The sequence below is a fragment of the Sceloporus undulatus genome, unplaced genomic scaffold (assembly GCF_019175285.1).
Source record: "Sceloporus undulatus isolate JIND9_A2432 ecotype Alabama unplaced genomic scaffold, SceUnd_v1.1 scaffold_19, whole genome shotgun sequence".
Classification (NCBI taxonomy): Eukaryota; Metazoa; Chordata; class Lepidosauria; order Squamata; family Phrynosomatidae; genus Sceloporus; species Sceloporus undulatus.
The window spans coordinates 1,759,938-1,771,521 of NW_024802941.1; the positions used below are offsets into that span (position 1 = coordinate 1,759,938).

The following is an 11,584-nucleotide window of genomic DNA, read 5'->3' on the forward strand; positions in this document are numbered from 1 at the left end:
AATCATATTACTGAATACAGAGCGGTTAGGGATCCATAACTCTGTGTTATGAATCTGTAACTGTAATACAGGATACAAGACATTGCTTTTATATGTATCAGAACAATAATGACAGGAAAAAAGTGAACCAAATGATACAACCATAAATATCCTGGTTGAATGAGTTTTTATCTATGTAAGAAGTAACAATACCTGTTCCATCATATTTCGCTGTTGACTTTCCATTTATTTATTCTATATCATTTTATCTTAAGGACTATTTTTAGCAGTTTGAATACAATAACTTTTATAGAGAAGAAAAATCAAGGCTTTCTACTGAATGTGTGTTAGTAGGATAAATACAGGTAGCACATTTCATTAGTCACAAGTGTAGCTTGACAACTTAATTTGAATAATAATGGCAGACTATCAAGGGTGAATTTTTTTTTTGTTTCTAACTGCCATCAAGTTGACTTCAATTTATGGTGATCCTATCAATGAGCAACCTCCATGTCACCCTATTATGAACAGCCCTGCTTAGGGCTGTGACTTCCTTGATTAAGTCTATCCATCTGCAATGTGGTCTTCTTTTCCTACTGTGTTTTACCTTACCTTATTATTGTCTCTTCTATTGAGTCATGCCTTCTCATAATATGGCCAAAGTACAACAGTCTCAATTTAGTCATCTTGGCTTCTTGGAAAGATGCAGGCTTGATTTGCTCTAGGACTTATGTACTGGTCTTTTTAGCAGTCCATGGTATCTGTAGAACCCTTCTCCAACACATTTCAAATAAGTTCATTTTCCTCCTATCTGCTTTCTGCACTGTTTAGCTTTCACAACCATACATAGACACAGAAAATATGATGGCACAGACCATCCTAACTAATATTCAATTATATATCCTTACAGTTGAGAATCATGTCTAGTTTCTTTATAGCTGCCCTTACAAGTCCTAGTCTTCTTCTGATTTTTTAGCTGCAGTCTCCATTCTGATTAATGACTCCACCAAGGTGTGGAAACTATTTCAATGTCTTCATTGTTTACTTTAAAGTGGCATAAATAATCTGTGGTCATTATTTTGGTTTTCTTATTGCTTAACAGTAAAACTGCTTTTTCACTTGATTTTTTTCAGTAACTGTTCCATGGCTTGCTATTTTCTGCTAATAGTATGGTGTCATCTGTACATCTTAAATTTCTGATGTTCCTCCCTCCAATTTTCATGCTTCCTTCCTCTGAGGCTAACCTGATTTAGGTATATGTTTAGTGTACAAATTAATCAGATAAGGTAATAAAATGCAGCCTTGCCTTACCTCTCGCTGATTGAAAAACTTTCAATTTCTCTGTATTCTGTCCTGACAATAGCCTTTTGTCCTAAATACAGGATCAGTGTTGTTGCACACCCATGTCTTTAACAGCAATCCATAATTTTTCATGTCTACACCATCAAAATCTATAAAGCCCAGACTGATTTTCTTCTTCTTCTTCTTCTTCTTATTATTATTATTATTATTATTATTATTATTATTATTGGTGTGCTCCATTATTCATCTTATGCTTGGACCATGATGTCTAGTTCCTCTTTCTTTTCTGAACCCAATTTAGGAGATTATCGCACGCTACTTATCCCATCTTATCCCTGATGGGATAGACGCATGTTTAACTGTCAGTTATGGATCTTACGGCATTCTTGCATGGCGGAGATTTTCAAGGATGGGAAAAGCATGGGTTACATACGGGCTGTATACACACATCCACGGGAGAATGTGGTAAGATCCATCACTGACGATGTGCAATAATCTCCAAAGACATCTAGCATTTCTTGTTCCATATATGGTAAAAGTTGTAGAATTTTGAGAATCACTTTGCTTGCATGGGAAATAAATACAGTGGTCCTGTGGCTACTCCAATACCTGGTGTCCCCTTTTCTGGGAACTGGAATGTATATTGAATGTTTCCAAACTGTGGGCCATTGGTTTGTTTTCCATATTTTCTGACAGATTTTAGGTACACCTATTGATTAATTAGGTGTGCTGGGAACACTATGAAATGCATAAACAAGTTCTCACATGTTCTTCCTGAACGTCAGTTCTGATGTACTCACATAAAGAGAAACCCCAATCCATTATTCCACAAATTTAACCCACTTAATCCCTCATCTGTATGTTATTTTCTGAATGGAATCCAAAATTAGATGAGTGGAACCTGGCTTCCACAATGGAGCTTTCTTAACTGTTTTCCATTACATTACACACCTACTTGTGAGAGTGTAGAGACCCTCAGGAAAGATATGAGATGAGCATCAAGTCTGCAGTAGGAAGGTGAGATTGACAGATTTGGCAGAGCAGACCTATACAAGCCAGAGTACCTTTATACTTTTGTAAGACCCAATACATCGTCTCAGCCACGTTCATCACTGTTATCATTTATACAGGACCATAGCATCATTGGTATAAAGAACATCTCAAAGAGTTACACAGGTTAAAAGTTTCAAAGCATAGATCTGACTACATAATCAGTATTATAAATGGTAATGGTCTTAGTAGATATAGAGGTGAATCCAAGAGAAGATGGCTTGAGACAAAGCATTTTTCAACATGCTGAGTTTGAAAAAGTGATGAGATATCCAGGTAGATATAGAACTTTATCACTCAGGGCTCCAGGCAGGGACAAGAACGGCACAAAAGGAGCCTCAAATGGGGACAGAATGAGTGGGGGACACATTTTACTGCACACAAGGAAGTCACTCGTTCTGTTCCCTGCCTTTCAATTCCCAATCCATCCCCAGAGGAGGAGATTTTTGAGAACTGTTTTGAACAGTTCTCAAAAATCGCCCCCTCTGGAACGGATGGGGAACAGAACAGAACAAGTGAGGGACTTTGCATGTAGTAAAATGTGTCCCCCACACGTTCCACACTTGTTCCTGGCCCCTTCTGTTCCGTTCTTGTCCTTGCCTGGAGCCCATGGTGCAATAAAGTTCATAATCTGATAGGCAGATGGAGATGAGTGTTGGACAGAGAGGGAAAAGCCTTGAATAGGGAGAGGTTTGGATGTCATAGCAGACCGTAACCCAATCCCTCCTCTTAAGCCCCAGATGAAGCCAGATAACCTAGAAAATAATGTGATTAGTTTGTTCCAAGAAGAGCTGTTCTTTCTTCTCCAGATCAAGGGCTCCAATTTTTTTTTAAAATATTATACACAGAGTTGTTATGCAAAATATGGAAGAACAGGGACGGAAGCTGGGGTGTTGTGGCCTTTAGAGGATTATAATGCCCCTAACATCATCTTCTTTTGGCTGTGGATATCTTTTTTTCACACACTGACAGTTTTTGTTACACTCCAGCAGCAGTCGTCTAATCAGTTATGTTCTGGTTGTTGTTGTGTTTTTAATTTACTTGGTTTCATAATGTTTTAATTAAGATGAGGGGTTATTTGTATTTCATTATTGTTAAAGACTAACAATAATCTTTGTTTGTCTTTGAGTGTGAATATCTTAATGGTGGAAGGGCAGAATAAACATTTAATTAATAAATATAACTGTTTGCTTTGTGTATATTTTCCTAGGTTTTACACCATATTTATATCCTGTTTTCAGGATTGTATCAACCTGCATTTAAAGCTAGTCATACTGATCTAGATCAACTAGATCCGTTAAGAAGGTTCTGTGTAGAGAGAGAGCTCCTGAACAGTTCTGAGCACATGCTTACATGCCTGCCCCTCTGAAAATGTCAGCAAAGGCCAGAATGGTAAATTAAGATGGCAAATATTATGATTTTGGTGGCTTCTTATACAGTATACAGTTCTTCCCACCCTCTTATGTCGGATTTACATTATAATAATAAATAATAATAATAATTTTTATTTATAGACCGCTATTCCGCAATGATCATAGCGGTGTACAGTAAAATTGCAACACAATACAAAAAATTACAAGGCCTCTCTCCCCCTCAAGATGGTGGTTGGAGGAGGGCTCTTTGTCTTCCAGGCCAGGCCTCTCTCCCCTTCAAGATGGTGGTTGGAGGAGGGCTCTTTGCATGCACTCATCCAAACAAAGCAGCTTCGATCCATGGCATCAACAGTATTTATTCTTTTTGTGATGAATTCTTAAATGTGTATTAACTATAATCACTTTTTGACTCATGTGTGTTTCACCATACCACAAATGTGCACTCTTGTGTTTCCAATCCACTGTGGTGTCTGTGGTATGAGCATTAACTCATTTGCAAAATTTGTTCCCTCCCTACTATCTCCTTTCCCAAACAATGTTCAGTTGTCTTGCCATCACAGCAATGGATCTCCCTACAGACCACATTAGATTATTAGATTATGACTGTAAATCTCCACTACAAATGTAATTGACAGATGAAGTACTACATACACTTGATCACTTTACAAAGCACACACCCAATTCTTTGTTTTTCTACAACAAAGTGAGCAACTGCACAGGAGACAGGAACCATTTTTTCACCTTTGGCCTGCCCAGTAGGCCACACCAGTATGTTTCAGTCTGCCTGAAGTGATAAGACATCATGTCTGGCCAACATTTTGGTTGCTTTTCTGCTAAATTCGGACAGTTTTTCCTTTTTAGTGTGTGTTCTTTTGGGAGGGAGCTTTAGGGAGGGGGGGCGTAAAGGAAGCAAGCCACTGAAGTTTTGGGACATTTGGGGTCAGGAAAAAAAATCACCCAAATCAGTCCTTTTTAAAAACAAATGGGTCTAGGGGGTTGGGTGGGGCTTTAGGGGCCACACCAAGAGGTGCACTTTCCCCACTTATGTTCACAAGAACTATGATAGGGTTCACCAATGCATTTTTGACATGCTGTCACTTCCTCATAGCATCATGGCATCACAAAGTATCTACATGTATGCCATCATGTATGCCATCTGTGTTTTGTGGGGTGGGAAATTAGAATTCTGAATTTAAATCCTCTACATTTTCTTTAGTCAAAACTGGGACACACCTTGTATTCCTTTCTGACATTACTGTGCAAGCGATATAAGGTATCACAGACCAATATATCCTCTCTTGCCAGAAAGTGGCCTCTACCTACCTGCTATGTTTGCAACACTCAAGTTCCTCCTGCTCTGAGATTCTCCATCAGGCCCATGAAACCTGCATAGCATTCAACACAATTAGGTCACATTTCAGAGTCAATGCTTTCTGTAAGCCAAACTGACATATGAGAGTTTGTGTGTGTGTGTGTGTGTGTGTGTGTGTGTGTGTCATTGCTTGTATTACTATGTTTTGAGTATTTTGCAACAGCCCTTGGGCTATTCAATGACATGAGCTCTTGGTGGGCAGTGGGCCAGGAATCTACTTTTTAGACCCATAGATAGGCAGAAGGTAAATCTGGATTTGCTTGAAGATCTCTGGGCCATATTTCTGACCATGAATTGTGCAAAATCGCACGAGCAAAATGTCCTATCCCCTCTCACCTCCTCCTAATTCCCAAATCATGCTGCTGACATGAAGAATATTTGGAAAAAACAAGAGTGGAATTTAGTATGGATAGGCTGTGACTTCTACCACTCAAACAAATTCCTGAGCATACAATTCTTTGACTGTATTTGTGTGACACTTCAGGTTTTAGTGAATCTCCTTATCAAACTCAGAGTTGTCTAGTCAGGGAGTGTACTGGGTTATGAAATTTCATGTCTTAATCAAGTGCAAGGTTCATGGTTCTGTCAAAAGAGAGCACTGATTTAAAATAACCAATTACAAACACTAAAAACAATCCATTCTAAAACTAAGAGAAACTGAAAAATGTTAAAGTTTCCTTTTAATTGAATTTGTGTGTGTGTGTATGTGTGTGTGGAATGAGACTAATTCATTTCTATGGCTGTCACTGAAGTTGTGTCATCTAATTCATGAAGAAAAATAAAAGAATACACAAATCCTTTGTAAAGCAGCCATCATATTCCTTTACAATTCAGTTAGCATGAAACAAATCTTTGAGTTAAACATTATTTCCATCCATTTATTGTATCTTTTCATGCAGAAGGTATATTAATTCACATCTTACATACAAAATAAACAAGACTTTGGTGATCATGCATAGTGCTATATTTGGTCCCTAGAAGAAATGTTAAAGCATATTTATCTGATTATCTCAATGCATGAAGGAAAGAAGAAATAGAAGAGCAGAGGATACCAGCCAAAAACTATTTTTTTCTGTCAGAAATGTTAAGATCTTATACAATGTTGCTACAAAACCAAACAGAATAAAACTTGTATGCCATCTGTGGTCCATTCGTAGCGGTCTCAAGATTTATGGTAGTAGCAGGTACTGCAATGGCAATCCGTGTGATTCTCTATTTTTGTGTTTTCATAATATGGGATGGGAGCCTTGAGGAAAATAAGAATATATCATAAAATTATATTTAGTTCACTGCAACAAGAAAGAAACATAGAACTTTTGTGTATGTTTCATCTAAAATGACTTATACTATGCCCCACCAGAGGTACTACCAAGTAATGTTGAAGAGATTGAAGCCTTCTTAATGTGAAACAAATATTTTATCGGTGTGCAGTTCAACAGTAGTTGAATAGTACAGCAAGGTCAATGGCAGACAACCCGAGGCTTGTGGGCCACAACATTTCAATTTCTTTTCCACTCCACAGGCACCCCTAAGTAGGAATTGTAAAGGAATGTGATAGTTGCTTTGAAAGAATGGGACATCTCATTGTCCACTTTTAAAAGAAAACTTTGTGCTGAGTCTGGCAATGGCTAGGAAGACACCAGGGAAAGGGAAAGTGGTGACACCACCATCTTTTAATTATGGTCCTGCCCAATGACAGATGCAGCCTCTGATGATTTTCCTATCAGGTACCAACCCCTCAAAGAGAAAAGTTCCCCATCCCAGGTTTGAGCCATTTTAGACTCTGGGTGGGTAATATTATGAGGATGCATCTCTCTGGTTTTCATGATCTTATGAAGGAACTTTAGCTGGTAATATGTCTAGGGAAAAGAGTGTCTGAGCCTGCCTTCTGTTTATGCTTCTTTCTCCAACTCCTCCTCTCCTCTCCATTCTTTGAACAGTAGTGGAACTTGGATGTAATGCATCTCAACTGCAGTTCTAAGTTACACAACCAGCATTATAAAGCCAATGCTATTCTAGAGTGAGGAAGAAGACAAAACATCCAACTTGCAAAACAACTCCATATGACATACCTCTTTGAAAGATCTTGCTACACAGCATGTTGCTTCTGAAGTAATGTTCTTTGGAACTGGCATTGTCTTCTTTGATCTCATTGGAGTGGGATAAGCTCTTGAGAAACAACATCCTACACACTGGTAAACAGGTCGCCCACTAAACAGTCTTGTCATGTGTGTGTTCAGGCTTAGTTTACATTCAGGGCAACCTATCAGACACACAAAAAGAAAATATTCATGATAGTCCCATTCTGGGTCCTTCTACACAGACACATCAAAACCCTTGGTCAATTTGCAAATGGCTCTCACAAATAACGGATTTATCAATTAAAAATAAAACGATCCCTAGGAAATGAGACAGGCTTTCTCAGAGGTATGGCTTTCTACTTTTTAGTGTTTTGGAATGGATTTCACTTATTTAAGACCCAAAATAAACTTTCTCTTTACATTTTTTTTAGAAAGTCTTGGATTTTAAAAATTAAACGTTTATTAATTTTAACACAAACAATTTAATTCACAACTAGAATTATAAACAGTCAGAAAGAAAAAAGAAAAAACAGAAGATGAAAAAGCAATGAATGAAGAAAAATGCACATACAGCACGCCCACTCCATATGCAGGTGCACCATACGCAGCTTTCACTTTACGCAGAAGCCGCACTGCAGTACAGGGAATGGCACGAGCATGCCACACCACTGCAAATACAAGCCCCATTCTATTGAATGGGCCCGAGTTTACGCGGTATTTACCTTACACGGGAGGGGCCTGGAACGGATCCCTGGATAAGGCAAGGCTGCACTGTACATATATAACCAATACTATACTACTAATTTGTTTTGTTATTGTTAACTACCCTCCAGTCAACCTCGACTCATGGCAACCCTGTGGATGAGAGATCTCCAAGACTCCTTGTACTTCACTGATCTGCTCTGCTGAATTCCTGCAGGCTTATGCCCATGACCTCCTTAATTGAGTCCAGTCTTCCTCTCTTTCTTCTACCCTCAACCTTTCTAAGCATTAATGTTTTTTCTAATGAGTCATGCCTTCTCGTGATGTGGCCAAACTACGACAAACTCAATTTAATCATCTTGGCTTGTAGGTTTGTTTCGGGCTTGATCTGTTCAAGGACCCATTCAAGTTTTGTTTTTTGTTTGTTTGTTTGTTTGTTTGTTTGTTTTGGGGGGTTGGCCATCCACTGTATCCTCAGCACTCTTCTCCAGTACCATACCTTAAATGAGTTGATTTTCTTTTCATCCACTTTTTTCACTGTCCAGCTCTCATATCCATACATAGTGGTTGGGAATACCATGGCTTGGACAATTCTAACTTTAGTGCTGAGTTGTATAACTTTACTTTTTGGATCTTTAATAGCTCTTTCATGGCTGCCCTTCCCATTCCTAGTCTTCTTGTTATCTCTTGGCTGCAGTCTCAGTTCTGAGCAATGTTTGATCCCAGATACAAGAAATCTTTGACTATTTTAATATCCTCATTGTCTAATTTGAATTTACATAGGTCCTTTGTAGTCATTATTTTTGTTTTCTTCATGTTCACCAGCAAGGCTTCCTTTGTACTTTCTGCCTTGACCTTCTTTTGTAATTGTTCCCAGTCCATCATGTTTTCTGCTAGTATTATTGTGTCATCCGCATATTTAGACTATTGATGTTTCTTCATCCTATTTTCACTCCTCCTTCTTCTAAGTCTAACCATGCTCTTCATATGGTGTTTTCTGCATACTGAACAAGTATGGTGATAATATGCAGCCTTGCATGACTCCTTTGCCTATTGGGAACCATCCTGTTTCTCCATATTCTGTTCTAACAGTGGCCTCATGCCCTGAGTATAGCTTGCCTAACATAACTATTTTTTCATCTCTTTGATATACCTCTTCTGTGTACTGTAACCAGTGTTTTTTTAATTATTGTTGTTGTTGTTGTTGTTGTTGTTTTCTTCTTGGTCCTGTAGTGTGTCATATAGCATTCCAATTTTTGGTTTGAACTTCCCTTTAATTTCCCTTATCTTGCTGAAGAGATCTCTTGTTTTTTCTTTTTTGTTATTTTCTTTATTTCTTTGCATTGGTTGTTATAGTAGTCCTCTTTATCCTTGTGCCCTATTCACTGAATTCATTGTTCTTATTCTGTTCCTTTCTCCCCTTTCCTTTGCTTTCCTTCTATCCTTAACTACTTGTAGTGTTTCATCTGTTATCCATAGTGTCTACTCTTTATTTTTGGCCACTGTTTATTATGTCCCTGACTTCTGACCATAGAATCAATCTGTTTTTATGTTGTCCTTAAATTCTGTTGATATGCTGTTCAGATCATATTTTGGTATTATGACTGTTTTTGCTTTCTTCTTTAGCTTTAACTTTTGATATCAGTAGTTCATAATCCGTACCACAGTCTGCACCTGTTCTAGTTTTGGCTGCAAGAATACATGATACTAAAACACTAAAACATTTAACACTAGTTAACTAAAACACAAAAGGGTTGACCCTACCATCCAGACTGTAATCCGAGGGGGAGGGGGGAGCAAAGAGAAATACTTAATATATTATTCTACCATTACAATCCTACTACTAAAATTGCTAATAGCCATAGGCACAAATTATTGCATCATTAGATTTCTTATTGCTCAAAATATCCATAAATGGTTTCCAATCTTTGAAAAAAATCTTCAGTTGGTTTGTCCTTTAAAATCCACATCAGTTTGGCATATTGGGCTAACTCAGCAACCTTAAATATCCAGTCTTCTTGTGGCACTAGAGCTCCCTGACAGAGAAGGCTAACTGCCTCATCAAACTACAGTTCCTATAATTCCCTAACATTGAGCCAGGGCAGTTAAAGCGGTTTCAAACTAGATTAACCACAATTTAAAAAGGACGTGGAGAAATTGGAGTGTGTCCAAAGGAGGGCGACTAAAATGCTGAAGGGTCTGGAAACCATACCCTATGAGGAACGCCTTAGGGAGCTGGGGATGTTTAGCCTGGAGAAGAGAAGGTTAAGAGGTGATATGATAGCCCTGTTTAAATACTTGAAGGGATGTTAACGTTGAGGAGGGATCAAGCTTGTTTTCTGCTGCTCCAGAGAACAATGGATGCAAGCTCCAGGAAAAGAGATTCCACCTAAATATTAGGAGGAACTTCCTGAGAGAATCATAGAATCGTAGAGTTGGAAGAGACCACAAGGACCATCCAGTCCAACCCCCTGCCAGTGGAACACACTCCCTCGGAGTGTAGTGGAGTCTCCTTCCCTGGGGGTCTTTAAACGGAGGCTGGATGGCCATCTGTCACTGGGGATGCTTTGATTGAGATTTCCTGCATGGATTTGCAGGGGGTTGGATTGGATGGCCCTTGTGGTCTCTTCCAACTCTATTATTCTGTGAGTCTATGAGTGTGTTTTGAATCTATGACTGCAAAATGTAGGAACTTTTGTTCGCAGGCTTTTCTAACATTTTGGCAAGTCCAGATACACAATGTCTACCAGATCATCCTTATCCACAATCCTTTGACCCTTCTGAAGAACTCTATAGGAGTTATGTAAGGCACAAAGTGCAACAAGATATCAAAACAGTTATGGAGACAATAAAATCAACATTGTAATGAGCATACATAACACAAGCAGGTACCACAACAGCTTTCAACTGTCTGGGCAAAAAGTGTCTGTGCACAGTTTTTCAGTAGCCCCTTTATGTTACTGCATTAACAATTTATCACTGAGACACTCTCTCTGCTTGCCAAGAAGAGAGAGCGTGTGTGTGTGTGTGTGTGTGCATGACAGAGAGAGAGAGAGAACATTCCCCATTAAAAAAATTTAACAACAGTAAAATAGTCCTTAACTATTTTTTTAAATTTAAGTTTTATTAAAATACGTAATTACTAATTATCCACATAAATGAAAAACTAAAAGTTAATAGTTTTTAGTTTTTAGTCAGGTAATGCAGTTATTTACTTTATAAACTATCCATCCAAGAATGATATGTAGCATAATTTTCCACATGCAGGACATAAATACTATCAGGGTTCATTAGGGTTTACTCTTTGATAAAAGTGAAGTGATACACCACCACTCCGTTTACTCCAATCAGCCAGAACTAGGTTGGGAACCATCAACCACAGGACTTTTTCTATAGCCGCCATTAGACTGTAGAATGACCTGCCATAAGAGAGTCAACAGCTGAATATGCTGAATTTAAGACATCATTAAAGGCCAGTCTCTCCCAGCAAGCTTATCCAGATGATTTTTAAATTGTGAATTTTAAATGTGGATTGTTTAATATTTGTACATCTTATTTGCCCTTTTAAATTGATGTGTATTTTAACAGGTGTGTTTTTAACTGATGTCATGTTTTTGTTAATTGTTGTTATTCCCTGCCTTGATCCATGGGAAGAGGTAAGTAAGAAATTTATTATTATTATTATTATTATTATTATTATTATTATTATTATTATTATTATTATT

At 38.1% G+C, this 11,584-nt stretch overlaps 1 protein-coding gene across 1 annotated transcript in view; it reads right to left on the reverse strand.

Moving 5' to 3' along the window:
• Positions 1 to 6,061: 6,061 nt before the first annotated feature.
• LOC121917455 (glycoprotein hormones alpha chain-like) overlaps positions 6,062 to 11,584 on the reverse strand; it is a 9,458-nt gene continuing 3,935 nt past the window's right edge. Inside the window, exons 3-4 of the mRNA XM_042443436.1 lie at positions 7,149 to 7,339; positions 6,062 to 6,322 (exon numbers count right to left, since the gene is read on the reverse strand). Coding sequence (XP_042299370.1) covers positions 6,239 to 6,322; positions 7,149 to 7,339 — 275 coding nt within the window. The 3' untranslated portion in view covers positions 6,062 to 6,238. The remainder of the gene's footprint in view (positions 6,323 to 7,148; positions 7,340 to 11,584) is intronic.